Here is a 12,047-nt window from a genome sequence, read left to right as displayed (position 1 = left end):
CCTTACGCAGTGTAAGTGACAATTTCTCCACATTTAAGCATTTTTGTTTTTTCACTGAGCTGTAAAATGTGGATGGAGGGCGGGAATTAAGTTTTTTGTTTGCTTTTGTGTGTGTATGTAAATGTGGATGTGGTCTGTGTCTATATAAGTACATAATCTGTGTGTGTACGGTACCTGTAGGGCTCAGCGTTTGCCTACAAATTCACCTAACTTGCTAGAGTCAGTTGTTTATGGCAACAAAGAAAATCTCATTATCGAACAAGTTCATAATATGTGCCCTCTCTCACTGTAGTATAGATTTCAAACACCAGCATGCGCTCACAGCAGCATCTTAAATCCCTATTATAGTATAAGCAGATGTCTGCAGTTGCTAGTCAAGCACTGGGGACTGAAAACGTTTTAATTATCCATCATTGTTTCTGCATTAAAGCTAAGCTCAGCCTGTTTTCCTTGGCAGACGCACTCAGTGACGGCTGTTTTTTCAACTTAAAATCTTTGCACATATTTAAAGCAGTCATTTGTTGTCTCTTAACAAGCCTTACAAGTGAAGAGAAAGGTTTTAAGTGCTTCAGAAAGCATACTGACAGAAAACAGATTAATTAATTCATTTGTAAATGATTCAAACGCCACATATTAGAATACAAGTGCATATTGAGCCAGGGCCTATATGGATTTAAATCTCTTGCTGATATCTGTCAGATATATCTAAATTTAGTAGGGTGTTACAAGGGGGTTCATTATGACATTTTTAAAAGTACTGTAATTGTAACTACTAGTTACCATCACTGTGACATGTGTTTTCTTCCTCTATGCCAGATATTTCCAGATAACTGTTAAATTTTTTGCACGCTGTCCTTCGATTCTTCATTTTAGGTGATGAGAAGGCGCAGATGGACTTTAAGGCTGTTATAAGAATCCACATTTTTCGGCTGACTTCCTCACTTACACATTTTCACAGTTTTAATACTTCAAACTTCTTTGCCTCTTGCAGCGAGCTGATGTGGGACTTTCTGCCTTGACCATCACGCCTGAGCGAGAGAGCGTTGTGGACTTCACCACACGCTACATGGATTATTCTGTGGGCGTTCTGCTGCGCAAGGCTGAGCGCACAGTGGACATGTTTGCCTGCCTGGCACCCTTCGACCTGTCACTGTGGGCGTGCATCGCAGGCACCGTGCTCCTCGTTGGCATCCTGGTGTACTTGCTCAACTGGCTCAACCCACCTCGGCTCCCCATGGGATCTGTGTCTTCAACAACGCTGTACAACTCCATGTGGTTCGTGTACGGCTCGTTTGTACAACAAGGTAAGAAAGCAGGATAGAGGGGGTGAAACACAAGTTCAGCAGCAGCAGAATAATGGTTTATTTATTTATCTATTAGTCATATTCATTAGTCATTTTGTTTTCACTTGTTGCTTAAGTTATGTTTATGCACCAAGACTGATGAGATCTGATTAGGTCATGGTTTGAGTTCATTAGACCTTTTCACAATGTTAACCAAATGTTGGAAAGTTCAAGTTTCCGTTTTATTTATTTTGACAGGGTGGCAAACCCTGTCTGCAAGAATACATTCCCAAAAACCTATCTCTTAATAATCTACAACCTTTAAAACAAATGCAACCTTTAAAACAAAGCATGTTTTTTATGCATTGGGCCGCTGTGGTCGATGGGGTCTTCGCATGGCTTATTTGCAGGGTCTATCTCACTGGTAAAACAGGGGAATAATGGTAGGGATGGGAAGCATAGATGGAAAAAATGAGCTTGTGAAAGCAATCTAATTTAAAAATAAAATAAAATAGCTCCTCTGAGTACCATAGGTGTGAACTGCCTTTTCGTGTTATAGCACAATAGTCAAATTAGAACAAAAAGGAGGAGACATTTTGTTCCACATGGATTGAAGGAAAGATAATGGCCTTATCCCGGTGATCGGTCTGAAGATTTTTCCAGAATTCATCAGGCTGTGCTCAGGTGTGAAGATCAGACAATTGACACGTGGAAAAGGATTTAAATTTCATCGGCGTAGAAACAGATGCACAGCATAAGGAGAAAATTTCAATAGAGTTAGGAGTGTGTATTTGTGTGTGTGCATACGAATGTGTCTGTTTTCCATCTAGGGCATGTGTTTCATAAAGTATCCATATAAAGAATATAGAAGCTACTTTTGAAGATAAGCATCTTAATATTCTCAGGTTCAATCTTGGGTTTCTCGCAAAATATGTGCTATTTGCCAATGAGCACAGTGCTCTTTTGTTGTCATGCTCTGGGCCTTGCAATAGTTAATTTTTTAAGCAACATTAATTATGCAAATTTAAGGAGAAATGTTTTTTTTAACACTGCCTGTGAAACATTTCAAGCCCTGAATAAGCAACTGATGAGCATTTCGCCATTTGGTAAATAATCCTCCATCTTGTGCTGCAGCTAATGGAGGTAATGATGATGATGATGATACATGCTAATTGCTGTTTGATATTCACAATCATTTCTCTTTTTAGCTGTAATTAACATTTTAGTCATGGCATCGTTAGAAAGAAAAGAAGAGAGAGAAAGGATCTCATTCTTCCGCAGTGGGGTTGTCCTGCACTTGTGTATGATATGGTATGTAGAAAATAAGAGGGCTTACTGAGACAGAGTGTGTCAAACGAGTGGCATGTTTTTCACTTCCCAAGAAAATGAAGGTTGTGAAGTTTGCACCCCTCAGTCAGGTTGTTCATCAAACAAGTCAAGTTCATCAAAAATGACCGATTGTTCAGGAAGTACTATTAAGCTTCACCATTCCTGATATTTTCCTCTGTCTACAGATTTTTTTCTGGGCTTTTTACATGACACACACACACACACACACACACACACACACACACACACACACACACACACACACACACACACACACACGTACATTGAATATTCATTCAGCAGCTTTCTCACAGCACCTCTATAATGTCCCAGACCTTTGTGCTTCACCTAGAAATATTACCCCCAGGGAAAATTGATTCAGATGCAAAGACACCCACAGCAGGAGATGAGTGATGGGAGTGAATAGTCAAACTTGACGCCAGAATTTTGCTTTTGGCTCTGTCACTCACTGCAAGACGGAGCAAGGGTGAGATGAGAAACAGAGAGGTGCAAAGGGATTACACAGATTTTTACAAACCTTTCTCTTTTCTTTTCTTCTTCCCTTTGACTTTTTCTTTAGGTCGCTCCTTCTCCTTTTTTTTTTCTGCACACTTCCATTTTTTCATCTTTTCCCCTTCTTCCTTTCTAAGAGTCTGCCTTACAAATTCTGTTCTTCACTGTGGCTCATGTGAGCCACTAGGGCAGCAGCCAAGTGACTGTTTGTTTACAACCTCACCCAGAGGTCTCTCAGTCTGGCGTGTGTACAGAAGATGTAGTGGGGAAAAATATCTGTACTCCATTAACTATTTCTAATTGGTCTCAATGAGAGTGAAAGAGACAGAAGAAGGAAGCGTGTATAAAGACGCAAAGGGAGGGACTGCATCATATGAAATCTGCTGCTTGGTTCTTGACTTCCTAACTGCTACATCAAAGGGACAAAAAAAATCATGGGATTTGGTTTTATTATGCACTAGTAATACAGTATCTTCTCAAATAAAACAGCACATCAAAGAGAAAATTCTGCAGGAAAAAAAAGATCAGTTGTTCACAGATATAGTTTGACGATATGCTGCAGGAAGGGGAAGAAAGAGAGCAAAAAGCCATAAAGCAACAGGGAGCTATAAGGTGAATTAGTCTATGAAATTAAAGATTAATAAATAAGTTACAGAATCCATCTGACAGCAGACGGTGTCTCCTTTGCTGCCAACACAAATATAATGTAAGTGTTTTAGCAGTCCTCAAGGGGGACTAAAAGTTGGAAGTGCAGGAAAATTAGTAAATTTGCAGGCGATCACACACAGTCACACACACAATAAAAAAAAGATATCCAGGGTAAGAATGAAGTATGTAAGCAGTCAGCGCAGAGGAAAGGTTATATAAGAGAGGAAATGACTTAAAAGATGGGAAATGTTCCTAAGGAGATTAATTTTCAGCTTCTGCTGTGTTGCACGCTAGCCCTGGCTGAGGTGGGAAGGTCATTCCAATATTTTTCAGAACCAAGAGGACGGGGGAGGCAAGGCTGGGATGAGTGATTACCAGGTCACATTATTAGGACAGCCCAGCAGACAACATTAGCTTAGTGCAGGGCATTGACTGACTTGTATATAGGGCCTCGGACAGAACATGGCCTGGAGGGATGGGGATATGCACTAGTTTGCAGTCTTGTACACCTGGTTTTAGATCTGAGGATGGCAGGGAGGATGGTCAGAAGAAAGTTGCAGTACATCAGACCAAAATTCTCAAAAGCTTATTAGGAAGGGCCTGCCTCACTCAGCGTAACTGCAGACAACAATGACATGCTCAAAAGGGAAGAAGCTTTTGTGAGATAGACACATTTACATGTCAAGGAATTAAAGTGTTCGTTTTTCAGCATGTTTAAGTCTCTCTAAAGAATTGCATTGAATATTTAAAAAAAAAAAAATACAGTATTGATGCAATTAATTAATAAGTGATCCCTTTCTTTGATAGCAAACCTCAAAGTGCTAAGACTAAGACAAATATAAAAAGGAGGGAGGAAGCATAAAATAGAAAGCCAAGAAATAAAATGACAGACAAAAAGCGTCTGCAACATATGTCGTTTTAGAACTGCAACAACTGCAACACTTTTTATTTTGACTGACTTTTTTTTTTCTTTTTTCATCCAAGGCTACATTCTCTCGTCGAGATGAAAGCAAAAACGGCCAGACCGAACAAATTTGCTATAAACTCTGTCGGTATTGAAATGGGTAAATGGTCGCATATCTGCTGACCTGTGCAGCAGGGAGAGAAGCTCTGTTATGCAAGTTGGACATCCTGACAAAAAGAAGCAATGAAACTGAGATAGACAGGTTACTCTGTTCCCCGTCCCGTTTCCTCTTTTAAACTTTCTGTCTCCCCGTGTCTGCCTCAAACTTCTCTCCTTTTCCTCTCTGTCCTGTCCTGACTCCCAAGTTTTGCCAGCAGAATTTGAGCTAAAGTAGAAGAGTCAAAAGCAAAACTCTGTTGTCAAATTGAATATTTGTCTTATGCAAATCTTTGTCAGCCATTCTCTCACTTTCTGGTGTCCATAATTAATGTTTCAACCAGTAGGGGAGAACAAACACCGTGGAGAAACAGACTGGTATTTTGGGTTTTGTTTTTTGGTGTTGTTTGCACATATGTGTGTGTGTGTTACCTGTCAGTGTGAGTGCTGCTATAGCTCAATTACAACAGTTTTTGTGAGAAAAGCATATGCAATCACACAGATACAGCACACACTCTTACAAAATTAGTTTTCACTGTATGAAAAAATGCACGCGCACACACACAAACACACAGACACAAGCACACACAGAGTCAGGCTCATAGGCCACAATCAGTGCTTTCATCTTTCCATCTGCTTCTCCAAACATCTCTCTCTTCCTCTCTGTGCTTCTCCCTTTTCCCACCAACCCCTGCTGTGTATCTATCTGTATGTGACTATGTGTGTGAAGGAGAGAGAGCTTTGTTGGAGAACCATATACTGTACTGTATGAAAAAAAAAATCTGTTTCCCTACTCTCTCCGTTTGCATTTCAACCCAGCATCCCCCAGTTCTCTCCATTCCCCAAATCTCTGTACTCACTGCTGAGTTTTTTCAGTGTGAGTGCGTTCACAGTCTGCACTCCTCATTCTGTCTCTTGGTTCCTCTATGTGTCTCTCCCTCAATCATTATCTCTGTTTCTGCTGTGCCATACTGCTGGGAAGCCAACGCTATCATCATTTTCCTGCTCTCTCCTTCTCCTTTCCTCTCTTTCTCTCTTTATGACTCCCTCTAATCCATTATCCCTCTCTAACGACTCTTTTGTGCTTCTGTAAAGTGGACCCAACTTTAGGACATCCACCCCTCCTGACTTTAACCCTCTATCTCCATCTTTCCTCCCTCTGTTCCTTTTTCCCGTCTCCCTCAAAGTGTCTCTCCTGCAACAAAGATGCGCCACAGTGAGAAGAGACCGTCTCTCAGCAGTTCCATTAAATGCATCTCTCTCTCGCTCTCTTCCACTCTGTGCACTTTTGTTCTGTTCCTGTTTCTGTCACAATTGCTTCCTGTCCTTCTCCCCTTTTCTCTCCATTCAGCAGCAATCTCTCTTGGCCCCCTCTGTCCACTTCTTTCTTTCTGCTCATGTATGATTACATCCAGCTGGTGCAATCTCATCCTAAAAGCAGGTTTGAATAGGATGTGTACCTTCTGTCCTCTTCACATCTGTCTTCCCCTCGTTCCTTCAGTGGGCAAAAAGTTATTTAAGTACATTTACTCAAGTATGTACTTCAGTATGAGGGTCCTAGATTCTGCCAGTGAAAATTCCCCGTACTGAGTTCTCATGAATACATTTGTCTGAAAGTGTTTCTGTACTTAGTAAATTTCTGTTCTTACAAATCGATCCAGTCTTACGTTGCCATCAAGTACTTTTAGGGTGTTTTTTATTGCTACTTTTACGTAAATCTGTTTGACTATTAAGGGCCAGTGAGCCAAACTGTCAAGGAAAGCTCAGAAAATGAGATTTTTGCTGACATTTTCCTGTCACAGACAAACTCAGAGACAAACTGTGAGACGCAAATCCCTGATCATAGCTCAGTATTTGCAGTATCTGATTAGATTTCTTTTTTAGGGCAGTACAGAGAAACCGGTGTTGATGTTTGCATCTGTATTTGTTGAGGAAACAAAATGATGAAATATGTGAACCTGAATTTTAAAAAAAAGTCAAAATAGGTATAAAAACTTTTATTTGTTTAATTTCACTTTTACTCTTATGATATTAAAGTGTTAATGTAAATATTCCTCAATAAACATGCAAATTATAATAAATAATAACAGCTAAAAGTAACATTGATTTATAGATGTCCTAAACTCAGTTATAAGCATCCATAATTATAAATATCACTAAAAAAAAATCATGTTGAAACTAATTTTCAGTCACTGCTTTCTTTCTCAAGTGAAATATCTGCAATCGTGTGATGCGGACAGATGTTTGAGGGTTGAGTAAAGCGTGTGGCTGAGCTAGCTAGTTAACAAAATTTTTCATCATCCTCATGGTCATCAACAATGTCTATTTCCACATATAAAGGTGCGCTGGTCACACCTTTTTAATACCAGCTTGAGAACGCCTTCAAATTCTTTGAGATGTAGATTCAGCAAGTAACTGGAGACATTCCTCAGATATTTTGCTCCATATTGGCATGATAACATCACATAATTGGTGGAGATTTGTAGGCCGGGTATGTCTGTGTTTTCACGCTTTTTACGGCAAATTCTGACTCAACCATCTGAATCCCACAGCACATGTGTACAGCCTCAGTTTCCTGTTATTAGCTACCGGCAGTGGAGCCCGATTTAGTGTGATGCATCCCCCCTAAGGTTCAAGATGTTCTGCTGCATACCTTGGTTATAACAAGTGATTAAGTTACTGTTGTCTTCCTGAGCTTGTTTAGTATTTTCACCCAGAGGACTGCTGAATGCTAGAGATTTCCTCTTTGTCCAATCAGACTCTGTAAACCTTAGAGATTCCTGTGCAGGGAAATCCCAGCAGCTCAGTATTTTCTGAAATATGTAGACCAGCCCATCTGATGCCAACAACCACATTCAAAGTCACTTAAATCACCTTTTTTCTCCATTCTGGTGCTCAGTTGGAACTTTATCCAAATTTCTATATGCCTGAATGCATTTGCTGCCATATGACTCGCTGATTAGATGATTACCTTTATTAGCAGTAGAGCAGGTGTCCCTAATAAAGTGTCTGGTGAGAGTATATTTGTAGAAAGCCACTGTTTGTGAGAATTTTCACTTCTTGTGTGATACTGTATTAGTATAGACTTCAGATGTTGGTTAAATACGATTTATATTCTTGTAAATGCAGCAGTGTCGTTGCCTTTATGCAGATTTCCTGTCTGAATATCAAGATGTAGTTTCACCAGATATGAGGATGTCTTGAAGTCTGGTATTTAGTGAAACAGTTGTTTCTATACATAGAGGGAGATGGTAATTCTGTGCAGTTGTCACTTTGACCAGCTCCTCATTATGATTCTTCTTGTCTGGATTAGCTCTTGCTTTTAATTTATATCAAGACTTTACAATTTATCCTATTGTAAAGTGTCCTTGGGTGACTTGAAAGGCGCTCATAAATAAAATGTATTAGCATTATTATTATTATTATTATTAAGAATAGGAACTGCTCTTCATGAGCCTTCTTTCATTTTTGTCTCCATCAGGGGATTTTCTGAGACTTTGTTAATACACATGACATTTTCCAGATTCAAAATGCATAACAAAGTAATTTTAAACAGCTTCACTTTTTACATGAAGAAGCACATTAAAAATTGAAAAATGCCAAAGACTCCTTGTCTCTTTTTTTATAGCTGGCGTAGGGCAACAGATTTGGTCTTTGGTGTTACCACACCGACACATTCAAATGTCCATTTTGTGTTGACAAGCATTGTTCGGTCATATCTTTACATGACTCTTACATGCTGTGTACTCTTTCTCTCGCATTCTCTGTTTTTCCCGTCTTTAAATGTTTAATCATACTTAAATGTAATCAAACTTTCATCTGCAGACAGCAAAAAAACGAGCTATGTGAGGACAAATAGCGAGATGCATTGCAAACATTTGCAAAGGAAAAAAATTCTTGAACTAAAATACATATAATATCATGCTTGCCTGCATCTTACCATGCTGTTAGTGACTGAAGATGTTTATCTCTTACTAAATGTGTATCTGTCAAAGCAGCTCCAAAGCACACTGCAATCTGCTGGTCTTGTTTTATCCAGATTCTTTCTCCAGGGAGTCCAAGAAGCTGTAGCTACCAGGGACAGTAATAAGGAGGGTGGCTTAATTGAAATACAAGCATATTTATTTTGGGCACTGTTTTGTTAACTGCCTCGAGAAAACAGGCTGAGTGGATGCAGTTTATTTCCCAGTGAATGTGTTGTAAAGGTCAGGCATTGTGCAGAATGCAAGTGGAAAAAAAAAAGATCTAACTGCTTCTTGGTGGGTGTGCTCACAGTAACTTTTGTTCTCTGAATTTGAATGAATGTACAGTTGTTTAGGGCATTTCTTGGGCAAATGTTAAAACTTGTCCACAAAAATTAAAATCCAAAAAGCTCACAACATAATTAGTAAACACATCATAACTGATAAGACGCTTATAAAATTTACCAGTGCAGGATCGATAGCATTTATAGGATTTAACACTTGTCAGAAAAGCAATAGAGCAAAATTACTACTTTCTTCTTTCCCAACTTGCACGGCAACAAATGAAGTCCTGATTTCACTCAGTAAACCTCCACAAATCTAGATAATTGTGAGATTTATGAGATCATTTATCTTAACAAGGCAGCTTCTTTTTCTACCAAACCCCAAGAACATTACAAAATCCCACAGCTGGATAGAATTATTTTTTAAAAGAGGGAGAATGGAGGATAGGTCAGTCAAAAGAGATCAAACTGAGGGAGGGCTGGTTGTTTCGCACCTTGTTAGACACCTTGTTAGTGCTCAGCCAGTCATTATAGTATCTGCTGAGGCAGGAGTATCTCTAATAAATCAAGACATATCTGTCTGTCTTTTATTCAGCTATCATCCGATCTACTTCACTTGGCAAACACAAATCAAGCTAAACTTTTCCCCAGCAATTGCAGGTCAAATTAGTAGTTGAAACATGGGCAGAAATTTTGTTAACTAGCTAACACATGGATGAAAAAGTGGGATTTGCACATCAAACTTTCCTTAGTGTACCTCTCAAAATATTAGTGCCATACGTGCATAAATTCAAAGCCTCGATGGGTTTCACATTACAGATTAGAAGCGAAGACTAAAAACTGCCCACCCCTGGGGTATGCAGTACGTGTTAGTTTATGGTTATTGAATGAGGAAAGGTGCAGATCTGTGTAACCTGGCAGTGTGTGTGGACCTGCAGCCCTTGAAAAAGGGAGAGGAAAAGAAGATGAGACAAGAAAAGTGACAGGAAGAGGGAGGGCATGTGGCGTGCAATGTGCGAAATATTGAGAATGACATTGTTAAAGCTGAATATGAGCGACTCAAACACAATCACCATCAAGAGAGAAGTCTAAGAAGTGTATTTTTTGTGAGCACTTGTGTGCATAGGAACGCACACACTTTGTCCTAGTCAAAGGGAAAATTGCTGAGAGAGCCATCTGTCAGAAGTTGCACTCAGAGAGGCAGCCATGGTCTTATTGGTTTGATTGAACAAGACACAGTCTGCATACAGCCACCTATAATGACTCCACAGTACTGTACTTTCAGCTTAATGCAATTTGCATGCATGTCTGTGGATGTGCACATGTGTAACTGTTCTTACTGGCTTTGTATTACATCCTTTTTGTGAGTGTACGTGTTTATTTTGCCCTTTTTTTTCTTTGTATGGGAAGCTCCATTGTTACTGTGGGCTTGAAACGCACAGAGCTATTGGAATAGTTTCCATCAAACTTTTCCTCAATTCCTTTAACACCCTCTTTGGGATTAATTGTTGAAAGTAAAAGGCATTATCTAACAATCGTCCACAGTTTTTATGTTATTTATGTTTACTGTTATTGTATGGACACTATCGGGGAGGGATATTAAGAAATAGCCTCATTATTTGTGACTTTTTCAGCAATCTTAGTGTTATGGATTGGATGTACACTGGTGTGTGAAATGTTGTCTGGGAAAAGCCGTTAGTTGTGGCCTTTAGAAATAAGCAAATACAAAGCAGCCACATACACATGAACACAGGCACATACAGCCTCGACTTCCTGTTGGCTGTTGTAACCCTTATATCGTACACAGACTGTATTGATCCACGTATAGGAGCCGAGCGGAGAAACATAGCCTGTAAATAAGCTCAAAGAAATTTCTGCTGACCCCATCATTTTTATGTTCCTTTCAACGGTGAAAAGGAGGCAAAAAGTGCTGATGAAGCTTGAAAAAAGGAAGAGAGAAGAGGGGAAAGAACGTTTATTTAATAAGTCCAATGTCAAGCAGTTTGCAGTCTGCATATGGTACATACACTTACACACGCATTCAGAGGAGGACTTTTACCGCAGCTATTTTGGGAGGGCGTTAAGAAGTTGCCACACTAAAGCGTGCACACATAAAGGTGCAGACACGCACACACCCTGACACAGAAAAAACTGCTGTTTATCGCCAGTCTCCACACTTGGCCTGTTGCAGCCTACAGGTTAACTGGCTGCTCTTCATTCATTTTAGGGAATGGGAAGCTGGTCTCCCATCCCAAAAAGCAACCAGTTTTAATGAATTTTCACAAGTGATGATGCAGTAAGTTGCAGTTTTTGAATGGCAGGCGAACAAACTTGTATGAATGTACATGTGCTTGGGTTTACAGTCATTTTGCAAAAGTATATACTTAGTAAGCGGCTCTAAACACAAAACACACACGAAAGCACAAAAATCATATTTGATCGATATGACGTGTCCAAATTAGTACATAGAAGATGTGAACGCCAATGTTCTTTCGCCATTTCATATCCTTAAGCTACATTCACAAGTGTTACATAGTCTGAGTCTAGAGGCTGCCTAGAAGATGAGCTTGTTATAAAGTGGGTAAAAAAAAGGAGACCCACATACCCACATTCTGGTATTAACCTTGAAAGTTTACCCAAAATGCACTTTTTTTCCCCCCCAGTGAACCATCAGAAAATAGAACATTCTGGCCCATTTATGAATAAACTGGTTATGTTTTTTAGTGAAAGTACCCATAATACTGAAGCTGAATGCCAGTTATAGAAAAAATCCTGCTGAACAAGAGCGAGACTTTGGCCTCATATCGTGACACTTGAAATGGGTGTAAAATTGATTTGGTTGCAGCTTTTGAAATAGGATGTGCACCTTTCTGGTGATGCTACTTAAAAACCACAACATTCCAGCCCACATCCATGTAAGCTGAAGATCTGTAACTTGGGAAATTTGTATGGAAGTAGAACTTGCCTG

The 12,047-nt window shown here is 39.5% G+C and overlaps 1 protein-coding gene across 2 annotated transcripts in view; it reads left to right on the top strand.

Annotated features, from left to right (window-relative positions):
* The window catches only part of grid2 (glutamate receptor, ionotropic, delta 2), a 530,237-nt gene that overhangs the window by 433,280 nt on the left and 84,910 nt on the right, over positions 1 to 12,047 (top strand). For both annotated transcript variants that reach the window (XM_005722013.1, XM_005722014.2), the window contains exon 11: positions 992 to 1,304. In XM_005722013.1, coding sequence (XP_005722070.1) covers positions 992 to 1,304 — 313 coding nt within the window. The remainder of the gene's footprint in view (positions 1 to 991; positions 1,305 to 12,047) is intronic.

This window comes from Pundamilia nyererei, unplaced genomic scaffold, assembly GCF_000239375.1.
Source record: "Pundamilia nyererei isolate P.nyererei 1_Seehausen unplaced genomic scaffold, PunNye1.0 scaffold00006, whole genome shotgun sequence".
In the NCBI taxonomy this organism is placed as follows: domain Eukaryota; kingdom Metazoa; phylum Chordata; class Actinopteri; order Cichliformes; family Cichlidae; genus Pundamilia; species Pundamilia nyererei.
This window is presented reverse-complemented; position numbering and strand designations above follow the sequence as displayed.